The 24,923-nt window shown below is 45.0% G+C and overlaps 1 protein-coding gene across 11 annotated transcripts in view; it reads left to right on the top strand.

The window, feature by feature from the left end:
- Window positions 1-7,027: 7,027 nt before the first annotated feature.
- ODF2 (outer dense fiber of sperm tails 2) overlaps window positions 7,028-24,923 on the top strand; it is a 43,452-nt gene continuing 25,556 nt past the window's right edge. For 3 of the 11 annotated variants that reach the window (XM_081281586.1, XM_081281595.1, XM_081281593.1), the window contains exons 1-8: window positions 7,028-7,206; window positions 10,010-10,100; window positions 11,058-11,174; window positions 11,451-11,576; window positions 20,758-20,928; window positions 21,685-21,845; window positions 23,085-23,214; window positions 23,706-23,837. In XM_081281586.1, the coding sequence (XP_081137712.1) occupies window positions 7,043-7,206; window positions 10,010-10,100; window positions 11,058-11,174; window positions 11,451-11,576; window positions 20,758-20,928; window positions 21,685-21,845; window positions 23,085-23,214; window positions 23,706-23,837 (1,092 nt within the window). In that variant the 5' untranslated portion in view covers window positions 7,028-7,042. Of the gene's footprint in view, window positions 7,207-8,227; window positions 8,463-10,007; window positions 10,137-10,688; window positions 10,762-10,977; window positions 11,311-11,450; window positions 11,577-20,757; window positions 20,929-21,684; window positions 21,846-23,084; window positions 23,215-23,705; window positions 23,838-24,923 lie in introns of those variants that run through there. The other 8 variants (XM_081281587.1, XM_081281591.1, XM_081281588.1 and 5 more) reach the window with 8 other exon arrangements.

The raw sequence follows: 24,923 nt of genomic DNA, 5'->3' as shown, positions 1-24,923 counted from the left end.
TTTAGTCGTGAGGAACGCGACACTTTCCAATGCTGGGGATCAAATCCAGGGCTTTGCATATGCCAGACAAATGCTCCTCCACTGAGCTACAACTGAGGCTAACTCTGAAAAATGAAAGCAAAACAACTCAGCTATGTTTGTTTTTTTTTTTTTTTTTGCATTTTAAGACAAATATTCTTTTATTTCTGTTAAACTGAATATACAATTATTGCTCCCTAGGCAACCAACTTTTGCTTATAACTACAATTTCAAAAAATATGGAATACTTCACAAATTTGTGTGTCATCCTTGCACAGGGGCCATGCTAATCTTCTCTGTATCATTCCAATTTTAGTATAGTGCTGCCGAAGCGAGCAGAGCTATGTGTTTTGAGATCTTTTCATATCTAAATAGTAGTTCTGTTTCTCTATCTCTTTTTGGGGATTGAACTCAGGGGTGCTTAACTACTGAATCACATCCTTAGCCGTTTTAAATATTTTATCTAGAGACAGGATCTTGCTAAGTTATTTAGGGCCTCACTAAATTGCTGAGGCTGGCTTTGAACTCAAAAACCTACCAAGCCGCTGGGATCATAGGTGTGCAACACAGCTCTGTCTCATTTTCAGTGGTGCTGGAATAGTGTGTAACACGATTGATTATCAGGCAGCTAGGGTTTTTCATCCTTTTACAAATAGTAGTCATTTGAATTAGGCCTCAGGATTAGATAGACCTGCATGCTGGGATTTGGGGGTTATGAGTTCTGCCCAACTCAACTGCCCTTTATTCCCAACTGCACCTAACTACACATTTGTACCAGATTCCAGAGAGAAATAACATACAGGATTTAGTGTTACTTATTGATCTTGCTGCAAATTTCGTAGATTGACTTTTATCTTTTATTTATGTTTAATTTTTTTTTTTGTATTAGAGATTGAACCCAGCACTTTACTACTGAGCTACATCCTCTTTATTTTTCACTTTTTATGTTGAGACAGGGCCTTGCTCAGTTGGTAAAGCTGGCCTTAAACTTAAGATCCTCCTGCATCAGTCTCCCAAGAATCTGGGATCACAGGCATGTGCCATCCTCAGCCTCTGCCCCTTCTGAATGGCACAACTCTTAAGAAATAAAGGCAGGAGAAAAGCATTTTCTGTTTTGTGTTTGGGCAAGGAATTTTTTCAGGCTATCTATATTTTCTGGAATGGCTACATTTCTAGATGTTTTTCTGTAACCATGAGATCCATATTAGCCAGAGCAAGAGTTCCTGTCACTGTCCCTAGGGACTACGAAAAGTGAGGGATGCAGAGGTCAGGATGGTCTGGTAGTCTCCACACTTTGGGGTGGTATGCAGGTGGCAATCACCTGGTGAATACTTTAGTGGTCCTAGCCAGGAGTTTATTAGGAATACAAATTCTCTGGCCCCTTATTAGACTTACTGGATCAGCAACCTTGAGGATCAGGGCTAGTACTCTCTCTGTGTTTTAACAAGCCTTAGGATTCTGGCTAGAGAATCATTGACAGGGATGTTTATTTCACATGAGGAACAGAGCCAGCCTGGGCTACCCTAACTCCTGCCCTCCAGCCCTGACAGCTCAGACTTCTCTGAGCTCACTTTCTATGGGTGTCATTTCTGACTGACAGTTCCCTGGAGGACTGGGACAGGAGGAGGGTAAAGCCTGCAGGGACTACCAGTGAACTCCCTTGAATACCACCTCCCCACAGGAGTCCCTGCCCACTTCCAGACACACCCACACAGAAGAGATCCAAACTCTGACCTCTTCATTGGTCCAAATGATGTGTCAATATGAGCTTCTGGATAAAGGTGGGTTTTGGAAGGCAGGGAGTTCTTGTCTCCAGAAATGACTGCAAAATAATCCCAGCCCTTGGGCTGGGGTTGCAGTTCCTTGGTAGAGCGTTCACCTGGCATGTGCGAGGCCCTGGGTTCGATCCTCAGCACCACATAAAAATAAACAAAATATTGTGTACAACTACAAATAAGAAATAAAATATAAAATAATAATAATCCCAGCCCTCAAAGAACTCATAGTCCAGTGAGGACACTGGGCCAGTCAGCAGCACAGTTAGGGCAACCTCCTAAGTATTGATATGGCCCAGGCCTCTTCTCTCCATGTGTGCCCTTGTCCTTCTTTGTTCCATCTTTGCACCTATTACTGTTTAGAGTTCCCTCATTTGCTTGTCTGTCTGGCAAACTTCTACTGCCATCTGTCATGGACTCAGCTTTTCTAACACTTAACCTCTGGGAACCACCTCCTGCCTCCAGGCATATTGGGAGTCTTCCTTTTTTAGGGGGGTGGTACCAGGGATTGAACTCAGGGGCACTCAACCACCCAGTCTGGTGAAGGCGATCCCCCACTCACTGTCTTGACAGGGTCACAGTGAGAAAAAGTGTTGGCAAAGCCGCTCTCCCACTGTCTTGACAGGGTCACAGTGAGGATGAATGCTGGCAAAGCCACACTGGTTGGTGGGTAACCGAAACCATGAGACCCTTTTTTATGTAATTGGGACTTTGCATTTTCATGCTTATGTTTCTCACAGGAGGCATGAGTATGTTAAATGCCAAACAATTAAATTTCAGATGGCTAGAACAGAACAGGTAGTTCATGCCTTGGAAGCTGTTCTGCTACCCACCCCTCAGCATATCAAGGACAAAATAAAAGGCTATTCTTCTATCTTAGTACATTGTGGACAAACCTAATAACAGACAACAATCATCCTCTGAAAAACAAACTCTTTGAAAACTAGTACACCTTGACTGAGAAACAAACTCTTTGAGAACTAGCGTACCTTGACTGAGAAACAAATTCTTTGAGAACTAGTGTACCTTGACTGAGAAACAAAAGAAACTCTCTGAGAAAGCAGCTCAACCAGTTTTATGAAAATAAATTTAGAAATTAATTAAAATAGCTTTATAAGACACAGTTTTAGAATAATGTTAAAAATATTATTTAGATTCTTAAGTTTAGAAATTATTAAGTCTTTAGTTATATAGGTTTCTGATATGCTTTAAGGATGATTCATAAACTTTAGGACATTTTAAATATAAGATTTAAAGGGACTTTTTTAGATGGGAATTTTAGATTAAAAATAAAGTGCAGGTGTACTTTAGGTTAATGATTAATTAGGAGACTTAGAGTCTGGTTACGTAGTTTGACATTAGTTAATAAGGAAATAACATCTTGGGAAAAATAGTAAATCTTGGGAAAATCTGAAGGATGTAAATTGGTGACATGTTTTATTGATGAATCTGTACTTTGATGATTGTATGGCTGGGGGTCATATCCTGGAAGAATGTAGATCGGTGTGCTCTCAATCATGGTTAAGGAAATGTCATGTCTTGGCAAAGTTTTAAGTTATATAATCAATGACGTATTGTGAATCTATAATGATGAGAAAAATTGTAATAAAAAGGGAACCCAGAGAAAAGCAGCTTTAGCTCTCTCTCTGAAGATTGCTCAAAGGGAACGACTCCTGTCTCATCATTTCGCCAACGCCACTCCTCCTTCGGGACTCCCTGGACCCCGCCGGGGCTGGCCCCCGGCACCAGTCCTATTTTGTATTTTATTTAGAGACAGGGTCTCACTGAGTTGCTTAGCACCTCCTTAAATTCCAAGACTGGCTTTGAATTCCTGAGTTGCTAGGATTATAGGCCTGTGCCATCCCACCCAGTTTGGGACCTTCTTTTTTTTAAAGGAGTGCTGGAGATGGAAGGCAGAGCCTTAAGCATGCTAGGCAGGCACTCTACCATTGAGCTATACTTCCAGCTACCCCCACCCCTTTTTTGAGATGGACATCTATGTTAACCAGTCTTAACTCCTGGGCTCATAGCCATCCTCCTGCCTCAGGCTTCCAAGTAGTTGCAACAGTAGTGTTGCCAAAAGCTTGGGCCTTGTCCCCAGTGCTGAGGACACAATTTTGAGAAAAAAGGAAAAAGAAGGTTTATTGCTTTGCTAGCAAAGGAGAACCACAGGGGGTTCCTATCCCACAGGCTGTGATTCTGCCCATCAGCAGGAACAGGGAGCTTTTAAAGAGGTGATTCAAAGGTGTGTTCCACAGTGTTCCATCTGTTCTCTGTTGGAGTTGTAATTCACTTATTAATTTGGGATATAGTCACTTCTGAGATCTTCAGGTACCATTCCCAAAGTCTGGATTACTTTGTTCCTAAAGTGGAAGTGTGCTCAGGGGCAGATAAATCTGCCTAAAATGGGGAAGAAAGGTAACCTTGTTTCCCCTGAGACTAGGGAGCTGGAGAGATTAGGGAGGAGCAGGGGAGAGGAAGAAAAAGAATCTTGTCCATTTTAAGAATAAGTTGTAGTGGCAGAGGAGGAAAGGTTATATTCAAAGCATAAAGCTGACCACTGTTACAGTTCAAGCACAGTAGCCTCACCTGGCTGGTACCTTCTTTTCCTTGGACATGTATACATTTCTATTATAATAACTGCAAGATCACAACAATGCTTTGAAAACCACCACCCGCTGACTAAGAGTGGTTTGCATTCAGAAAACATGGTCTAGCAATCCAAAGCAATAGCAAAAGAACTCAAGATTTTTACTTTCATGTCTTTTTCTTTTTCTTTTCTTTGGGTACTGGGGATTGAACTCAGGGGCGCTTTACCAATGAGCTATATCCCTAGCTCCCCCCCTTTTTTAAAAAATTTTGAGACAGGGTCTCATTAATTTTCCAAGGCTGTCCTCAAATTTGCAATCCCTCTGACTTAACCTCCAGAGTCACTGGGATTACAGGTGGGATCACAATGTTGCCCAGCTACTTGCATTTTTTTTTTTTTTGCTGCTTGCATTAAAAAATTTTTTTAGTTGTTGATTTACCTTTATTTATTTACTTATATGTGGTGCTGAGAATTGAACCAGCGCCTCACACCTGCTAGGCAATCACTCTACCAACTAAACCACAAGCCCAGCCACACTACTTGCATTTTTAAAACAGTACAAAAGGGACAGATATCCAGACCACAGCTCTAGTTTTTAAAAATTTCCCTTTTCTTCCCCATCCCATGATCTTCATACCCTGAGCCCCTGTCTTCAGCACAACTCCCCCCAAACTTCCCTGATCCCACCTTCTGAGTATTTCCCTCTTCCTCCTTCCTCTCACTCAGTTTGTGTACTTGTAGAGTGTGTGGGTTGGGAGTGGGGTGACTCTTGATCACAAAATCCCAAAGAAATGCACTGGTGGGACAGAATTTTTTGGGTTTTGGTACCAGGGATTGATCCCAGGGGCACTACCACTGAGTCATAACCCCAACCCTATTTCTTTATAATTTTGAGACAGGATCTTGAGCTGCTGAGGACCTTGCTAAGTGATCCTTGCCATGATCCTCCTGCCTCAGTCTACCCAATGCCTGGGATTATAAGCATGTGCCACCGTATTCAGCAGGGCAAGATTCTTATTAGATGGTGGTGCTGAGAGGATGAAACCACATATGCCTAATCGCTTTGGAGGTGGGGAGGGGAAAGCTTTAATCATTTTTTTCTGGTTATACTACAATATCAGAGCATGGGCTAATATCGGAGACTGATCAGACTTAAATGCCCCTTACAATGGGCTTGGCACATAGCACAGATTTAATGAGTTCAATGAATGTGGGGACACTGAGAATTGATCAATTCTGTCTTAGGGATGGCAAAAGGGACATATTTACAGAAATGTTTGTTCTAGGCCTTGAAGCAGGAAGTTTATCTTAGGTAGCAAGAAGTATATTTCTACCCCTGAATGGAGAATTAAGGGTGGGAGAATAGAGAAAGGATAGGGAGGTTAAGGGAATTCCACTTGATGACTTTTTTTCTCTATGAAAAACGAGATCTTGAGCCAAGCGGGATGGTGGTGCACACCTATAATCCCAGTGGCTCAGGAGTCAGGAGGATAAGAGTTCAAAGCCAGCCTCAGCAATTTAATGAGGCGCTAAACAACTCAGTGAGATCTTGTTCTAATAGAATACAAAATAGGGCTGGGGATGTGGCCCTGAATTCAATCCCAGTACTCCCCCGTCCCCTCCCCCACTTCTCCCCACCCCCGCCTAAAAAAGATTTTGAGTATGAGATGGGGAAGAGGAAAAGATTTGAAAAACCCATTGTTGGGAGGGGTCTAGGGACAAATAGAGCAATTGCTTGATGGTGGCCTGTGTGTCAATTGAGGGTGGAGGCAATGACTGGTGGATTTGATCTTTGCAGAACCTCTTGTGATTGGGTTACCAAGAGGGATTGTAGAGCCATTGTTAAACGTGGGAAAAATGAGTGGGTGGAGGAAGTGAGGGCTCCCTGGCATTGAAGAACAAATACTGTATGGTAGATGGTGAAGTTCCTGAAGGCAGAAAATCAGGTTATGCATGGAAGAGAGGTATGCTGGAATTTAAGATTTCAGGTGGAATAGTGGTATGACGCTAGGGTTCCACGGCCAAAGGGCCGGGGAAGGTCGTTGAACTAAGGAGGCCAAGTGACCCTGAGGTTGTGAAAGTCTCCCAGAATCCAGGGCGGCACTGTGAGCCACGTGACAGCGCCCCAGGATTGGCTGGCTGACAGTGAAGCGGAGTTGAGAAGATGGCGACCCACCAAAAACCTCATCAGAATAGGTCTGTACAGAGAGCGGCCTACAGTGTGCAGGAGGGCAAGGGACAAGGGGCATTCCGACCCTTTCTCCTATGTGGGCAGAGTGTGAGCAGCTATGCACACTCTGGACAAGTTCACACTGTGGACTGGGCAGTACTGGATTTCCAGAAGCAGTATGCAGCCCGGGCGACTAACTTGTTCTGTGACCACTTTGGGCCTGGTTTCCTAGTGTGAATTCCAGGGAGCGCGGTGGGGCTTGGACGTTTGAGTTCTGGGAAGCAGGAGGACCCGAGGCAGGGAAAATGGCGGAGTGGACAGTGGGTCTCTAAACCGCTGGGCAAGACCCGGCAGGCCCGCTGGAGGCGTCGCGCGTCTCCCTGGCGACTGGACGCGTGGCCCGGAAGTGGGCGGAGCATCTCTGTGACGCCAGGGGCTGGGTCTAAATGGCGAAACCCAAGAGGCTCCGGGGGGGGTTTGAACTGGCCAATGGGCGAGCTGCCGACCGGGTGTCGGAAAAGGAGGCGGAAGCGGGGAGGAGCCGCCGCCGGAGCCGGACTGCTTCCGCCGCGGCGTCTCCATGGCACGTCCCTGGCCACCGACTTCAACGACTTCATAAGGAGGCGTTTCTGGGCGCAGCCGTGTCGCTCCTGGTGAGAGGCCGCCGGCAGGCGGGACAGGGCGCTCCGGGCGTCCCCGCGGCAAGTCGCCCGCTCCCGCCCCCAGCGCGTCCGCCGGCGCGTCCGCCCCGGCGGGTCCTGCGGTTCCCCGCCGGGTCGCGCCGGATCCGGGCCTGTGGCGCGCTCGTCCCCTCTGTCAGAACCCAGCCCCGCCCCGCCCCCCGGCGCGGGGCTTCTCCTCCCGCTAACGGGCGGGCCGGCCGCCTCGCTCCTCTCCCGGCCGTCGGCGGGGCTCTGCCCCTTCCTCTGCTGCCCTCGGGCAGGGCTTCGCCCTTTTCTCTATGGGCAGAAACCGGTTCCCTCCTGCCCACTGGTGGGTGGCCGTCCCTTCTATCCACGTCGGAGGCTGACCCCTCGCTTTCTTGCCGGTCGACGGGCATCGGCCGGTCGCCTCATCCTCCCTGCGGGCCTCGGCACAGCAGTTACGAGTGGGCAGCGCAGTCCCCTGACATCGCCTCCGGGCCGCCCAGGGGCGTCGCCCGGCGTCCCGCCCGCTGCCTGCACAGCCTGGCGTCTAGCCTTCTCTAACTCGGCTTCTGCTGCGCCTGGGAGCGCAGTCCCCAGCAGTCCGGGTGCCCCCTCGCGGCCGAGCGCCCCTTGCCCCTCAGCCTCCGCGCTTCCCTCCTTCAAATACTATTGGTCCTCCCGGGTATCTGTTCTGCCGGGAACGCCCCTTCTCCTAGGAAACAGTTGCTCCGGCCCCGCCCCGAATATCCCTCCAGCTCCCAGCAGGGTTCCCGCCCCTTGGGGGCCCACTTGGGGCCTAGCGGTTCTCACCGGCCCTCCTCGCATGCCAGCCAGCCCTCAGGTTTTCCCCCTGGTAGTCACCCACCCTCCCTCCCGGGTGGGGCCTGGGCGTGGTGATCCTTTCCCTCGCAGCTCCACCCTCCCTTGACCCTACCCGGGGAACTGAGCTCACCTCACCTGCCTACCGGCTGCCCACCTGGTGCCCTGCAGGTTGCTCAGCCTCTCCTATCTCCTCCCACTTTGGCAGGACAGTTGCTGTGCGACTTGGACAGTAGAGGAGCGCCTCCCAAGTTTTCATCCAACTGCCACCCCCCAAGCTTCCACCCTCCTCCCCTCAGAGAGGACGTTTGATGCCGGGCCCCTGAGATTCTCATTGACAAGCCCCTCTGGGTTCCCCTGAGCAGAGCCTGCTGACCCAATTGCCCACCTTTGCGGCTTTGATGCCTAGCCATGTCTGCCTCATCCTCAGGCGGCTCCCCAAGGTACTGCCAATGTGGGGGGCACCTCTGCCACAGGGCAGGGAAAGGTGGTCAGGGGTCCCCTGGCAGGCTTGCTGGGAGCTTCTTTTTTTCAGCTTCCCTGTTCTGTGTACTAAGATTCTGTACTAAAACACTTAAAAATAATTTTTAAGGGGAGGAGGAAAGAAATTAACACACAACATCCCATCTCTGCCTCCCCCTCTCCCTTACCCAAGTGTGGCAGCTTCCTGGTAGCACACAGGATCACCCTTGTTGTCTTAGTGGAGAGTACTAAGCTCTGAGCGTTTTTAAAAGGATGCCTGGTGCAAATAAATATGATGTTGGAGGAGGATGCATAATTTAGCAAGTTCATGATGGCTTGATGGTTTTTCCCCAAACTATTGGTTTTTAAGTGGATAGAAATGTAATGGGGGAGGGGCTGTCTTCCCAGATTTGGTGTTCCTTGGCTAAATGATTAGTAGGACTCAATAAATATTTTTTTCCATTTTTTAACCCAAGGTGTGATATACAAATACCATAAAATGCATGCTGAAGTGCTTGATTATTTTTCTGTTGCATTATTTCCCCCAATAACTTGTGGGGGATGTCAGGAGACAATAGGATGGATCAAATGATTATTCCAAGACCCCTCTCATCCTGGAATTACATGTACTGGCAGATTTTGGATAGATTAAATTTTTTTTGTCTTTGCAAATCTGGTGCTGGGCTATATGTGTATCAGAAAGTTGAATATCTGAGCCTTAATTTGAGTTTGATTCACAGTGACTTTGTTCCTCAGTTGAAAGTTCTATTTCCTCTCTCTCTTTCTCTCCCTCTCTATCTCTTTCTCTTTCTTTTTTGGCATCCAGAGGTGCATACCTACTGAGCCACGTCCCCAGCCCTTTTTTATATTTTATTTAGAGACAGCCCTGAATTGCTCATGGCCTTGCTAAGTTGCTGAGATTGGCTTTGAACTCACAATCCTTCCTCAGCCTTCCCAGCTGATCTGGCTCTGTTCTCTTTGTTTATTTAGGTTTTTTTTTTTTTTTAAATGTGGTGTTGGGGATTGAACCCAGTGCCTCATGCATGCTAGGCAAGCGCTCTACCACAACAACCCCAGCCCTGTCTCTGTTCTCTTTATGTTATTCATTCACTGAGTATTTCTCCAGAACTACCTCAGCTCCAGGCACTACCTCAGATCCAGGCACTATTCTGGACATTGTCACACTTGCCCAAAGTGGCACTTTTGCTGCTCTCAGATGCTGCCTACTTTTTGTCTCCTAACAGGATGACAGACAGCTAAGCTCCTCAGCAAAAGGTCACAATACATGTGACGCAATGGCAGGTTATAAAAGGCCAGCTATACAAATGTCCTTTGCCCTGTTTCCATCCTACTGCTGGGCGCACCATGCGTGTCTGGTGCTCATTTTCAGGGAGCCGAGGGATTCTAGATTGGCTCTCCTGGCTTTGAACTCATTAGTCATCACATGCAGTGTATAGTCTTCAGAGATCTAAGAAATAAGAAAGACCTAGTTTTCTGCTTATAATCTGGTTTTTATGCCCGGGTGCAGGTTTCCATCGTGTGGAAAGAACGGAGTAACGAGTCTCACGCAGAAAAAGGTCTTGAGAACACCTTGTGGCGCACCAAGTGTAACTGTGACGGTAGGTGACGTGCACATGAGCAGCCCTCTCTGGTCTGTGACCCAGCCAGAAATGCTTCTGCATACCTTTCCTAGGAACTCCGAACCCTGCTGGTCTGAATGTTCTGCATAGTGCTGTTGCGCATACCCTGCTGATTTCTTACTATTTTTTTTCCTGTAATAGGCTGCCAATTGTGAGGGGGTCATCTTAACATTGTCCTTCCAGGCAAATTCCAAAATCTTAGGACAGCTATTTGATAAAAGGAAAGGAAAAATAAATGTATAAAAAATTTTATTTGGTTTATGTATTTGCTTTGCTGGGGATTGAACCCAGGGCCTTGCATATGCGAGGCAGGTGCTCTGCCACTAAGCTATATCCCCATCACCTAGGAGAAAATTTTAAAAAGATTAAGGGCAGGGGATAGGATCTGGCAGTAGGCACAGGTTTGTAGCTGGGGTTCTTCCCTGCTCATGGTTTCTTTAGAAAACCTTCTCATCCTTGGCATTTCTGCTGGCTTTATATTTTAACAGTCTTTGTCTGCCTGCTGTCCTATTCTGCATCCTAACCATGTTGTGCATTTCCCATGCTAATCTGCATGCACTCTACAAGGATCCACCTGCTTTCTGGCTGAGCTACACCAAATCCAAGGAGGAGCTTTGCATTCCGGCAGGCTTAGAAGGCAGTTCAACTCTGGGGACTTAGAGTCTGCATCTGGGCTCTCTTATAGAGCTGGTTGGTCTCACAGACCCCCTCTCTTGTGTGAACCTGGGTCTTCCCGGTGGTCTTCAGCTGGGATCTCTTCGGATGCCTGCCGAATGATACTCAGTGCCTTGGTTCCTGCCTGCATGCTAGTAGTTATTGCTGTCCTGCTCGCTTGGTGGCTAGGCTTTCTCCCCAGAGACTATGAGCTCTGTTTTTATGCCCAGTTTACTCGTCCACAGATCAACCTTTTTTGTGTTGCTCTCCCCCGCCTGCCAGAAGCGAACCATGAAGGACCGCTCTTCAACTCCCCCCTTACATGTTCACGTGGATGAAAACACCCCTGTCCATGTCCACATAAAAAAACTCCCGAAACCTCCAGCGACCAGCACCCAGGTAGGAGCATGCCAGCGGGCGAGGTAACAGCTGTGGATCAGGGTGATACCTCCCGGCCCAGCCTCCTCGTGCGCTTCTGACTCCAGAGGTTGGAAGATACATACTCTATTCCAGAAGTCACTTGCCTGGTTAGAAGGTAGGCGCCTGTTATCTAGCAACAGCAGCAGTAACTTTAGTCAGGAGAGGCACCCCTGCAGAGTTGGAGGTGGATGCCACCAGAGTGACACTGTGGCCAGCTGGGCATGGAGCTGACCGTGGGTTTGTACCTTTCAACAGAAATCTCATAAGCGCGGAATGAAAGGGGACACCGTGAATGTGCGGCGGAGTGTCCGGGTGAAAACCAAGGTACCTTGGATGCCCCCTGGAAAATCATCTGCCCGCCATGTGGGATGCAAGTGGGAGGTAGGCTCATTCTTGTTCAGGCTTTTCTTCTCGGACTGGTCAGATTCTAGCAGGCCTCAAAGTCGGTGTGACTCAGGGTTGCCTGTAGCTGCCGGAGACATCCTAATAGGCCCTTGCTAAATCCTGAAAGTATGTGGCTCTTCTCAATTCCTTACAGTACTGCTATGTGGTAGGTTCTGCTGTCCTATGCTAGGAATGAAGAAACTGATGTTAAGAGAGAACTGATTTATTCCAGAGAAAATAAGAAAGATTAGGACTCCTTCTAGAGGCTAGAAGGAGAAGCTATGTATATGTTTCCCCCATATATCTCTTACTGCACCTGGAGCAATATGTAAAACTATACACACATACACACACACACACACACACACACCCCAGCATATTCCAACACATTGTCATATGGGTAACCCATAGATGCTGCTTTTTCAAAACCACTTTTGGAACAGTTTTCTATGGAATAATTAATTTTCTTTAGTAATAGTGATTAAGGGAACTAGTGTCTTTTTTTTTTGTCACATCTTAACATGTTTTGCTTATCTTTCACCCCACCCACCTGTCCACCTATCCATCTGTTCATCCTTCCTTCCATCCATCCATCCATCCATCCATCCATTCATCTGCCTACCACCCACTATCTACCATCTATATTGACTGACCCACCAATCAACCAACCCATCCATCCATTTTCTATCCATGTAATGATTCAGCATGTATTTATTGAGAGTCCAATGTATTGCTGGACAGTAGGGTTACAGCTACAAATGGGGCAGATGTATTTCTTTAGTCTTACTTTCTCATCAATTGCAATGAAAAGATTCAATCATAAGACAGGGCTAAGAGCCTTTTGGCCATGTTTTGAACAAAGATCTCATTGGGACAAATAAAGGCCTTAGGACAGCTTTGATGATGCTTGATTTATTTGAAGTTCATTCTTTTTCCTACAGTTTGTTACTTTTTTTTTTTCTTTTTTTTTTTGGTACTGAGGATTGAGCTCAGTGGTGCTTTTTATTTTATATTTTGAGACAGGTCTTTTTTTTTTTAAATTTTTTTAGTATTAGAGATTGAACTCATGGACACTCGACCACTGAGCCACATCCCTAGCCCTATTTTGTATTTTATTTAGAGACAGGGTCTTAGTTGCTTAGTGCCTCACCATTGCTGAGGCTGGCTTTGAACTTGTGATCCTCTTGCCTTAGCTTCCTGAGCTGCTGGGATTTTTTTTTTTTTTTTAAAGAGAGAGAGAGAGAGAGAGAGAGAGAGAGAGAGAGAGAGAGAATTTTTTAATATTTTATTTCTTAGTTTTCAGCAGACACAACATCTTTGTTTGTATGTGGTGCTGAGGATCGAACCCGGGCCGCACGCATGCCAGACGGGCGCGCTACCGCTTGAGCCACATCCCCAGCCGGAGCTGCTGGGATTACATTTGACCACCACCACACCAGGCTACTTTTTTTTTTTTTTCCAGTACTGGAAATTTAACCTAGGGCCTTGTGTATGCTAGACAATGCTCTGCCTCTAAGCTATATCCCCAACTAATTTGTTACTTTTAAAATGAGAAATCTTTTTTTCATTTTTATTTTTGTTTGTGCTGAGGATTAAACCCAGGAGCACTTTGTCATTGAACCATATCCCCAGCCTATTATTATACTTTATTTAGAAACAGGATTTTGCTAAATTGCTTAGGATCTCACTAAGTTGCTGAGGCTGACTTTGAACTCTGGATCCTCCTGCCTTAGTCTCCCACAACACTGGGATTACAGGCACTGGCCACCACCACACCAGGCTACTTTTTTTTTTTTTTTTTTTAGAGAGAGATAATTTTAATATTTATTTATTTTTTTTAGTTTTTGGTGGACACAACATCTTTGTATGTGGTGCTGAGGATCGAACCCGGGCCTCACACATACTAGGCGAGCGCACTACCACTTGAGCCACATCCCCAGCCCCTAGGCTACTTTAAAAAAATTTTTTTTTGGCAGTGCTGGAAATTGAACCCAGGGCCCTGTACATGCTAGGGGAGCACAGTACCTCTGAGTTACATTCCCAGCTAATTTGTTACTTTTACAATTAGAAATCTAAAACCAAAGTTATATTCTGATGTTCATAGTCATATACATCATAGTTTTGACTCTCTTATTTTACCAGTTTATCCCTAAAAGACAAAAGGAACTGGAGTAGTGTCAGGAATAAATGGAAATTGTTCTGACCAGTATATGAAAGATTGAAATTTGGTGCTGGGATTTAGCTCCATGGTAGAGCTCATACTTAGCATGTTTGAGCCCTGGGTTCAACTCCCAGCACTCCACCACCAAAAAACAAACAGTTGGAATTAAAATGCTCTCTGACTTTTTGAACTATTCATACCTCACTAAAAATCATTGGAATTTAAATTGAAAATAGTATTTATTTTAAAAGAAAAATAGACAATGTGCTATCATTTTTACTGAATGAAAAAATGTTTAAAAGATTATAAATATACTGTATCATCAAGCATGTGGGATATCAAGAATCTTTTCAGACATTTTCAATGAGCTTGTGAAACTGATGTGACTATTCTGCAGATATTTTATGTAGTTGGATACCATCAATCTGTAGTTTCTTCTTTTTTTTTTTAAATATTTATTTTCTAGTTCTCGGCGGACACAACATCTTTGTTGGTATGTGGTGCTGAGGATCGAGCCCAGGCCGCACGCATGCCAGGCGAGCGCGCTACCGCTTGAGCCACATCCCCAGCCCCTGTAGTTTCTTATCTAGGATTTTTTCCTTAAAAAGCACAGAAAAGTACTGAGGTCCTTTTTAGAAATTGCTTATGACTTAATAGTTACAGAAAAATTGGAAGCAACCTAAATGTATATTGGGGGTTTTGGTTAAATTATGATACCGGGAAATACCACACAGCCATACAAAGATATTGAGATTGATGTTTGTACATGATAATGAAGCACAGAGATATACAACATGAAGAGTTTGGCCCTATTTGTACAGAAAAAGGTTATCTCTGTGTATGTATGAGTTTTATGGACAGCAAGAAAATCAGTAAGCAGTAATTACTTCTGATCCGTGGCAGGCTCTACTATTATACTTTATTTTTGGCGTTGGGGATTGGACCCAGGAGTTTGCTCTTTTATTTTTTTGTGGCCTACTTAAATTTATTTACAATAAATATAATGTATTTTATAATTAAAAATGCCTTTTTAGGGATCGGGGATGTGGCTCTTTGGAGGGGAGCTTGCCCGGTGTGCTTGAGGGCCTGGGTTCACTCCAGCACTGAAATAACTAAACAGATAAATAAATAAATAAATATGCCATTTATTTATTTACTTATCTGATACTGGGGATTGAACCCAGGGATGCTTAACCACTAAGCCACATCCCCAGCCCTTTTTATTTTTATTTTTTATTTTGAGACAAGGTCTCCCTAAGTTGCTTAGGACCTTACTGAGTTGCTGAGGCTGGCCTTGAACCTGTGATCCTCGTACCTCAGCCTTTTGAGTTACTGGGATCACAGGCGTGTTCTACCATGCCCAGCAAAAATGCCTTTTAAAAAAATGAAAAGACTTGGTAGTTTTAAAAGTATTCATTAAAAAGATGTTGCTGCCTGAGAAAATTGACTTCCTGTCGACATGGTTTGCTAGGAATGATGGCCCCCTCTGGAAAGCTCAATGATGACTCCAGTTCTGTGGCCACAGAATCCTAGAATTGGAGAGTCCAGAAAGGTGACTTGTCCAAGCTCAAACAGTGACTGTCTTTCCTGCTTTCCCTTTTGGATCTGCCCTTTTCCACTCCCCGGTGGCTGCATGAGTTCCCGGGAAGCCCTTACCTGACCTTTTTCATTATGAATAAAAGGAAAAAACGATTCCAGGAGGTAGAAGTTTGAGGGTAGAGCTGGAGATGGAGACTAGAAATTTCTCTCTGTGTGTGGGATTCTTGTTTGAATTTTTTTTTTTTTTTGGTGCTAAGGATCCAACCCAGAGGGCTGTCCATGCTTACCACATGCTCCGCCACTGAGCTCTACCCCCCAGATATTGTCTTTGGGAGAATGGAGATCTAGGATTTTTCTTTGCCCCATGATTGAATTTGAGGACATAGAAAAATAAACAATCACCTGTAATTCTTCTATTCAGACTGGTTACTGTTATGTAAAAAGTTTTTGTTGAAAACTACAGGGGAGCCTGTACATCCCAAGCATATTGCTTGATGCACCATTCCAAGTCAAATTCACCTGTGCAGCCAGCCCCTGCTTTCTGGAATTTGCCCATTAGCTTGTTCCTATCACTGCCTTCCTGTCACCCCAAAAGAAGCAATTGCCCTGGTTCATTTACTATTGTATTTTATCCTATGCATGATTTTGATGTTGTTTTGTAGTGCTAGGGATTAAACAAGGGTGCCTCACATGTGCTAGGCAAGTGCTCTACCACTGAGCTACACCCCCAGCCCTATTATTATTATTTATATATTTGCTTAGTTGTATATGGACACACAATACCTTTTATTTTATTTGTTTTTATTTTTATGTGGTGCCAAAGATTGAACCCAGTGCCTCACACATGCTAGGCAAGTACTCTACCCCTGAGCTTCAACCCTGGCCCCCTATTATTGGTTTTTAAAATAGAGTTGTAGTTACACTGTCTGAAATTTTCCTGATTTTTTTTTTTTTTTTAATATTTTTGTTAGTTGTAGCTGGACACAATGCCTTTATTTTTTATTTTTATGTGGTGCTGAGGCTCGAACCCAGCACCTGGCACATGCTAGGCGAGTGCTCTACTGCTGAGCCACAACCCCAGCCCCTTCCTGATCTTTTCTTAGGAATAATCTTTTTTTTTTTTTTTTTTTTTTTTTTGGTACTAGGTAATTGAAACCAGGGGCCCTTTACCATGGAGCTATATGCCTAGCCCACTTTAATTTTTATTTTGAGACGGGGTCTCGCTAAGTACTTAGGGTCTCACAAAGAGGTTGGCCTTGGTCCTCCTGCATCAGCATCAGCCTTCTGAGTCACTGAGATTACAGGTGTGCGCCACCCCATCTGGCTGGTATACTTATTCTTTTTGCTTTTAGAAAGAATTGGATCAGCTAGGTGTGGTGGTGAACATGGTTTTGGAGGCTGAGGCAGGAGGATTTCGAGTTGAAAGCCAGCCTCAGCAACTTAGTGAAACATCCTAAGCAACTTAGCAAGACCCTGCCTCTAAATAAAATTCAAAAGAAGGCTGGGGATGTGAGCAAATCAATGGTTAAGTGCTCCTGGGTTCAATCCCCAGTACCAAAAAATGAAAGAGTGGGGTCATACTTCATTCATGATTACACACTGTTTTTTTCCTGAGACAATGTCTCACTGTGTTGGCAGGCTGATCTCAACCCTTGGGCTGAAGGTGCTTCTCCTGCCTCAGCCTCTCAGATAGCTGGAACTACAGGCATGTGCCATTGTATCCCATCATTGCATATTTTTATTTTATATGAATTTATTAAAAGTATGAAACACTTCTCAAAGTTGTGTGTCATCCTTGCACAGAGGCCATGCTAATCTTCTCTGTATTGTTCAAATTTTATTTTGATGACAAAGCAAGCAACTGCACATTATTATTATTTAACTTTTCTTTCTTTCTTCCCTCCTCCCCCCCCTCTTTCTTTCTGTGGTGCTGAGGATCGAACCCAATGCCTCACCTGTGCTAAACAAGCACTCCAGCACTGAGCCCCAGCGCTGAGCCCCAGCCATGCCCATTATTTTTATTTTTTTTTAAAAAGAGAGAGAGAGAGAGAGAGAGAGAATTTTAATATTTATTTTTTAGTTCTCCGCGGACACAACATCTTTGTTGGTATGTGGTGCTGAGGATCGAACCCGGGCCGCACACATGCCAGGCGAGTGCGCTACCGCTTGAGCCACATCCCCAGCCCAGCCCGCCCATTATTTTTAAAGACAGCTTTCCATTGTATGTGCATTTGTACTATTGTGTTTTGAACCAATGTTTTTTTCTTACACATGTATCTCTATCCTTGCCTTGAATTTAAATATTGACTCTTGGTCTTGGTATTCTTTTTTTTTTTTAACACTAGGAAAGAAACACCTTTATTTACATGTACATGATAATAGTGATGGGATTCTCAATATCAAAGGAAAACTTGACAAACTTATAAATTTTATCTAATCTGTGATTATGATGGTATATTTGCCATATCTTCTCCTAAAGAATAAAGATATTTGTACAAGTTGTTTGAAAACAGTTAAGAAACTCAGTATTTTGTTGTTGTTGTTGTTTTGAGAAGGGATGTAGTTATGTTTTCCAGGCTGGCCTTTAAAGTCTCAACCTCGTACTATCCTCCTGCCTCGGCCTCCTGACTAGCTGGAACTCCAGGCATAGTCTCAGTATTCTTTTTTTTTTTTTTTCCCCTTCAGTATTGGGGATTGAACTTGGCCTCTTGCAATGCTAGGCAAGTGCTGTACCTCTGAGTTACATCCCCAGCCTTTTTAAAAATTTTTGATATATATCTGAAAGTCCCACCATCATCAGAGTTTAAAAACTATATGCATATGTTACTTTGATTAAGAACAAATTTAAAATTTCTGAATAATGTGAATATCACTTTTAACATTTATATAAGATCATATCAAGGATACATGATTAAGACCACAAAAAAAAATTTTTTTTTTGATACAGGGTCTTGCTAAATTGCCCAAGCTGCCCTAAGATTTGCAATCCTCCTGCCACAGTGTCCTGAGCAGCCAGGATTACATGCGAGAACCGCTATACCCATTTCAGTCTTGGTATTCTTTTTTTTTTTGGTGGGGGAAATACTGGGGGTTGAACCCAGGGGTGTTTTACCACTGAGCTACGTCCCCAGTCCTGTTTTGTTTTGGTACTGGAGATTGAACTCAGGGACACTCGACCACTAAACTACATCCCCAGCCCCATTTTGTATTTTATTTAGACAGGATCTCACTGAGTTGCTTAGCACCTTTTGCTGAGGCTGGTTTGAATTTGTGATCCTTCTGCCTTAGCCTCTCGAACCACTGGGCTTTCAGGCATGAGCCACCTTGCCTGGCCTCACTCCTTTTTATTTATTTATTTATTTTTTAGTTGAGGTTGGACACAATACCTTTATTTTATTTATTTTTATGTGGTGCTGAGGATTGAACCCAGGGCCTTGCACATGCTAGGCAAATGGTCTACCGCTGAGCCACAATCCCAGACCTTTTATTTTTATTTGAGATAGGGTCTTGATATGTTGGTGAGGTCTCAATAAATTGCTGGAGCTGGCCTTGAACTTAAAAGATCCTCTTATGGGGCTGGGGATGTGGCTCAAGTGGTAGCGTGCTCGCCTGGCATGCGTGCGGCCCGGGTTCGATCCTCAGCACCACATACAAACAAAGATGTTGTGTCCGCCAAATAAACTAAAAAATAAATATTAAAAAAAAGAAAAAAAAGATCCTCTTGCCTCAGCTTCTCTAGTTGCTATGTTTATAGGCATATGCTACAGGTCCTGGCTCAGTCCTAGTGTTCTTTTTTTTTTTTTTTGGTATCAGGGATCGAAACCAGGGGAGGTTAACCACCGAGCTACATCCACTGCCCTTCCCTTTTTATATTTTATTTAGAGACAGGGTCTTGTTGAGTTGCTTAGGGCCTAAATAGCTGAGACCGACCTTGAACTCATGATCCTCCTGCCTCAGTCTCCTGAGCCACTGGGATTACAGGTGAGCACCACCATGCCCCGCTCAGTCTTTTTTTTTTTTTTTTTTTTTTTTTTAAAGAGAGAGAGGGAGAGAGAGAATTTTAATATTTATTTTTTAGTTCTCGGCGGACACAACATCTTTGTTTTCTATGTGGTGCTGAGGATCAAACCCGGGCTGCACGCTACTGCTTGAGCCACATCCCCCCTCCCTTTTTTTAAATATTTTTTTAGTTGTAGTTGGACACACAATACTTTTATTTATTTATTTATTTATATGTGGTGCTGAGGATCGAACCCAAGGCCTCGCATGTGGTAGGTGATCACTCTACCACTGATCCACAACCCCAGCCCCCATCAGTCTTAATTTAGTATTATTAATAACTTCCCAGAAATAGAAGCACAAGGACTGGGGATATAGCTCAGTTGGTAGAGTGCTTGCCTTGCATGCACAAGGCCCTAGGTTCAATCCTTGCATGCACATGAATCCCCAGCACCACAAAGAAAAGAATAAAAAAAAAAGAAATAGAAGCACATGCTCTTTATTAATTATACTGAATAGGAGTGCTCATGTCACAATTACATCTTATTGAACTTCTTTTTATTCCTGATGGTCATCATTTCCCCCTGGAGGTTGGCACATTAGGTTTGCCATCTCAGTGTAATTGTATAAATATTGAGAAATGATAATTATATAATACATCAGAATAAATTTATAGATTGAGTAAAATTCAGTGTTAAAAACCCATGAAAAACCTGACCCCCAGATTATATTTTTCTTTCCAGAGTCCTAAAAGCAAAGTGTCATACAGTTTTGCATTGGCTTTTCTGAGGTGTACATGTATTTTTTTAAAACGCTTTTTATACTGATTTTTTTTTTTTTTCTGTATTGGGTATTGAACCTAGGGCTTCACACAAGCTAGTCAAGTGTTCTACCGCTGAACTACATCCCCAATTCTTTTTTCAATTTTATTTTGTGACAAGATCTTGCTAAATTGCCCAAACTAGCTTCAGACTTGTGATGCTCAGCCTTCTGACTAGCTGGATTTGTAGATATGTGATAACTTTCCTGGCTATGTTATATTTTTTTAAAGTATTTTCCACATTGGGAAAATACTTTAAATATAACCATATCTCTTTTCTCTTTTAAGACTGGGTCTCTTTTTGTTGCCCACGCTGGCCTCAAACAGTCCTCTGCCCCCGCCTCCTGAGTAGCTAGAATTACAAACATGTGCCAAACACACCTGAATTTCTTTGTCTTAAACTTAACATTCTAACCTAAGCTGTTTCTTTTGATGTTAGAAATTCTTTGAAAAGAACTTTTAGAAGTGGGTGGGTAATGTTCCATGGGGAGAGTGTGGAGTGGTGGTCTTCTAAGGCAGGACCCTGGGGGCTGGCTTAGAGCTGTTTTAGATCTTCCTGCTTCAGCAGTTGACAAATCTCCAGTGAACAAATAGCTGCGCTGGAACTGCTGCTGAGGTTTGGACTTGGGAGCTCACGCGTCTCTCCTCCTTGACACTAGACTCCACCTCATTGCCTGGAGATCACACCTCCATCTTCAGAAAAGCTGGTCTCAGTGATGCGCTTAAGTGATCTCTCTACCGAAGATGACGACTCGGGTCACTGTAAAATGAACCACTATGATAAGAAGATTGACAGTCTAATGAACGCGGTTGGTTGCCTCAAGTCTGAGGTAAGGGAGGTGAGGGAGTAGGACAGCTAGTGCCCCTAGGACTGTGGAGGCAGCCCAGGCTGGTTACTAGTGGACTTGGCTACTCAAGCTGCCTCTTAATAGGCCTCTTACCCTCAGTAACACTGTCCTGGATGTCACAAGGCACCACCTGAGGAGTTGTGGGTCCACCTGGATTCTCACAAAATGGCTTTGTGGAGCACTTAGCTTGCATAATGCTTAATGTGGACAGCCTGTAAAGTTGAAATAATAAAAGGCCCAGGGAGACAAAGGAAGTTTGCAGAGCTGTCCCTGGGGAAACAGAACTCTGAATGTCTAAGGTCCCTATCCAGGAAGTTGGTGGGGCTGATATTGGAAGCGAGGTCCTGGCTGCTGACTTGACCTGTGTTCAGGTTCAACTCTATGCTCATGGTCCAGGGACCTTCCCAGAGAACCTAGGGCTGGTTGTTTGGCCCCTGTAGCCTACTGTGCAAGGGCCTTTTTGTGACGTCTGTCCTATGTATTATGCCAACTGAACCACTGTTGCAACCTAACTCCGTCCCCAACCAGCAGGTCACTCAGTTTCCTCATCCACAAAATGAGAGGGATGGCATCTTCTGGGAGAGTTTGTGGTAACTCATTGACTGCTCTCTAAATCCCATGAGACCCCCATACTGCATCCATGTGCTCTTAACTAGAGAGGCATTAGTTTGGGCCTAGCAATGTGGTATCAAGAGAGAGCCTCTCCTCAGTGACCCCTGCCTGTGTATCCCTGCACAGGTCAAGATGCAGAAGGGTGAGCGCCAGATGGCAAAAAGGTTCCTGGAGGAACGGAAAGAAGAATTAGAAGAGGTGGCCCATGAACTAGCGGAGACAGAGCATGAGAACACAGTGCTCAGACACAACATTGAACGCATCAAGGAGGAGAAGGACTTCACCATGTAAGGTGACACCCATTCTGCCCTACCTCAAGGGAGCGACTTCTTCCTTCCAGGTGCCCCAAACCCTGGGAGTGAGAGGTACTCAACAGGAGGCAGTGGGGCTTGGGTGCTGTTCCTGTGTCGGAGCCTGTTCAACAGTCAGAGCTGACCAGTTGTGATTCATACTGTGAGGAAAAGGAGGGCCCAATAGAGAGACTCTAGGGAACTCCTTGAAAAAATGATCTGGAAGCGGAGTCCTACTAGGGGGTTAATTTATTCAGGTAGGAATGGGGAAGGAAAGTAGATGATAGAAATATCTCATGGAAGGAGCCATTTACCCCTGTGAGATGGAAAGCAGGCCAGACATGGTGGGTGGAGGGCAAGGGATGCCACTGGGATGGCAGGGGCCCATACTTAGTGGCTACTATAAGGCATTTGGGATTACTTTGAAACAATTGGGAGCCTTGGAAAGGTTTTAAAAGCAGGGTAACTGTCTATCCTAAGCCAGCAGAGCCCCTGTCTTGTCTGAGTTTGTAACTCAAAAGCTTGCTGGAAGACCAAGTTTCATGAAATTTTTTTTTTATATTAAAGACTAAAACACTTCCATTTTAAATTGTTAAGTAATTTTATTTTTTAAAGAATATGTGTGCTCTGTGTCCCTTCTAAGAGAACTGATCAGCTTCAGTCAATAAAAAATATTTTTAATACTAAAAAAATAAAATAAAAGCAGGGTAATGTTGTGACCAGGCTCTGTTCTGGTGTGGAGGGTGGATGGGAGAGAGCTCAAAGCAGATACTGCCAGGCATAGTGGCCACAACTGTCATTCCAGCAAATCCTAAGGCAGCAGGATTGAAAGTTCCAGGCCAGCCTTAGCAACTCGGTGAGATCCTGTCTCAAAAAATTAGAAAGGGGATGTTGCTCAGTTGTAGAGTACCCCTGGATTCAACCCCCAGTACTAGAAAAAAAAAGAAAAAACACAGCTCTGAAGATGATGGTTAGGAGGCCATGGCAGTGGTAACTATGGTGGCTGGGCATAATGTTCCTTGGTGTTGGAGACTGTGTCTGGTGCCCAGGCAGATGTGAATCCTGGCCCTCATCCTTCTGGAAAGCCATTGGGGCCAGAAGGGCCACCCCTGTCCCCCCCCCCCCTTTTCTTTCTTAGCAGGAGGGGAGCCTCACAGTGCATTGTGAGGCGGGTCTCAGAGCTCTGGGCAGGCAGGGCCTGCAAGGGCTCACGAAACCCTGCCTTTCTGGCCCCAGGCTTCAGAAGAAACACCTCCAGCAGGAGAAGGAGTGCCTCATGTCCAAGCTGGTCGAGGCTGAAATGGATGGAGCTGCCGCCGCTAAGCAAGTCATGGCCCTGAAGGATACCATCGGGAAACTGAAGACAGTAGGTGGCAGGCACAAGGTCTGGGTCTGGGCCCAGTGGGTGGGGGCCAAGCTGGGGTTGGGGCTTTACGTAGTCATCAGACTGACTTTATGACATCTCCAGGATGGGGGAAGGGTACACTTAACTCCCCTGTCCCCACCCCCTACTCTCACTTCCTGGGCCTTGACCCTGGAAGATGACCTCTGGTGGTCAGGGCCTCTGAGGAGATCTCATCATGGGTTGCCTGGGATCACAGTGAGTCAAGGCATGCTGTTGATTCCTGCAAGTGTCAGCCACCAGGTGTCGTCATCCTCCCTTGTCTCCTCTGCAAAGCCCGCCCTCACCACACTTACCCACACTGAGGTCTACTACACCTCTTGCCTCCGCAGGCCTGCCTCATTCAGTAAGCCTGCCCTTGATCCCCTTGGCCCAGATTCTCTTGCCTGGGCTTCTTGGTGCCGGCACCTCTTGAGTCCCTTCTCCTGCACTGTGTAAGATGTGCTTTCTTCCAGGAGAAACAAATGACCTGCACGGACATCAACACCCTAACGAGGCAGAAGGAACTGCTCCTGCAGAAGCTGAGCACGTTCGAGGAGACCAACCGCACCCTCCGAGACCTGCTGAGGGAACAGCACTGCAAAGAGGTGAGCTCCTGGCCTCTGCTGCACCCATTAGCACCACCTGCCTGGCTTCCCAAGAGGATACTACTATAAAAAGAAGATTCTACTGGCCAGGTGTGGTGGCACATGCCTGTAATCCCAGGAGCTCAGGAAGCTGAGGCAGGAGGATTGCAGGTTTAAGGATAACCTCAGCAACTTAGTGAGACCCTGTCTCAAAATAAAAAAATCAAATCAAATCAAAAGGGCTGGGAATATGGCTGAGTAGTTAAATGCTTCTTGATTCAATTCCCAATACCAAAAGAGCAAAAAAATAAAGAATACTACAGGGCTGGGATATAGATCAGTGTTAGAGTACTTGCTTTCTGTGCTCAAGATCCTAGGTTCTATCTCCAGAATGGCAAAATAAAAAAGCAGAAACATGGCACAGTGGCATACACCTGTATTCCCAACTCCTTGGGAGGCTGAGGCATGAGGATCACAAATTTGAGGCCAGCCTGGTCAACTTAGTGAGATCCTATCTCAAAATTGTAAAAGGGCTAGTAATATAGCTCAGTGATAGAGGGCTTGGCTAGCAAGTGCCAAGACCTGAGTTCAATTCCCCCCACCCCACCCCCCGATAAAAAACAAGGAGCTGACAGGGCCTGGGAGAGATCTAATGAAACTGTGTGAAGTTCTTGGTGCCCTTTAGACAGGTGCCACTATGGCTGCTGTTGAAGCCAGGCCAGGAGCATAGTTCTTGAAATTCAGAAAGATGATGATGAGTTGTTTCATTGCAGGGGTCATGGGGCAGAGGAAAGAAAGCCAGATCTGCATTTTTTTGTTAAGTAGCAGTATAACTAATGACTGGTGGCCACACATTGGGTGGTGTCACTGTTTTCAGATAGATGTCCTCTGAAACTCATTTTGGTGTGTGTGGGGGACAGGTTGTAGGAGTCTAACCCAGGGCCTTGAGCATGCTGGGCAAGTGCTTTACCACTGGGCTGTTTCATTTTCTAAATTCATGAATAAAATTATATGTATTAATAACATACAATGTGATATTTTGAAATAGGTGTACATTGTGAAAGGGCTAAATCAAGCTAATTAACGTGTGTTACCTCACATAACCAT

Source organism: Spermophilus citellus (assembly GCF_964194105.1).
Source record: "Spermophilus citellus genome assembly, chromosome: 2".
Lineage (NCBI taxonomy): Eukaryota > Metazoa > Chordata > Mammalia > Rodentia > Sciuridae > Spermophilus > Spermophilus citellus.
The sequence above is the reverse complement of the archived record's forward strand: the minus strand, read 5'-3'. Positions and strand labels throughout refer to the sequence as shown.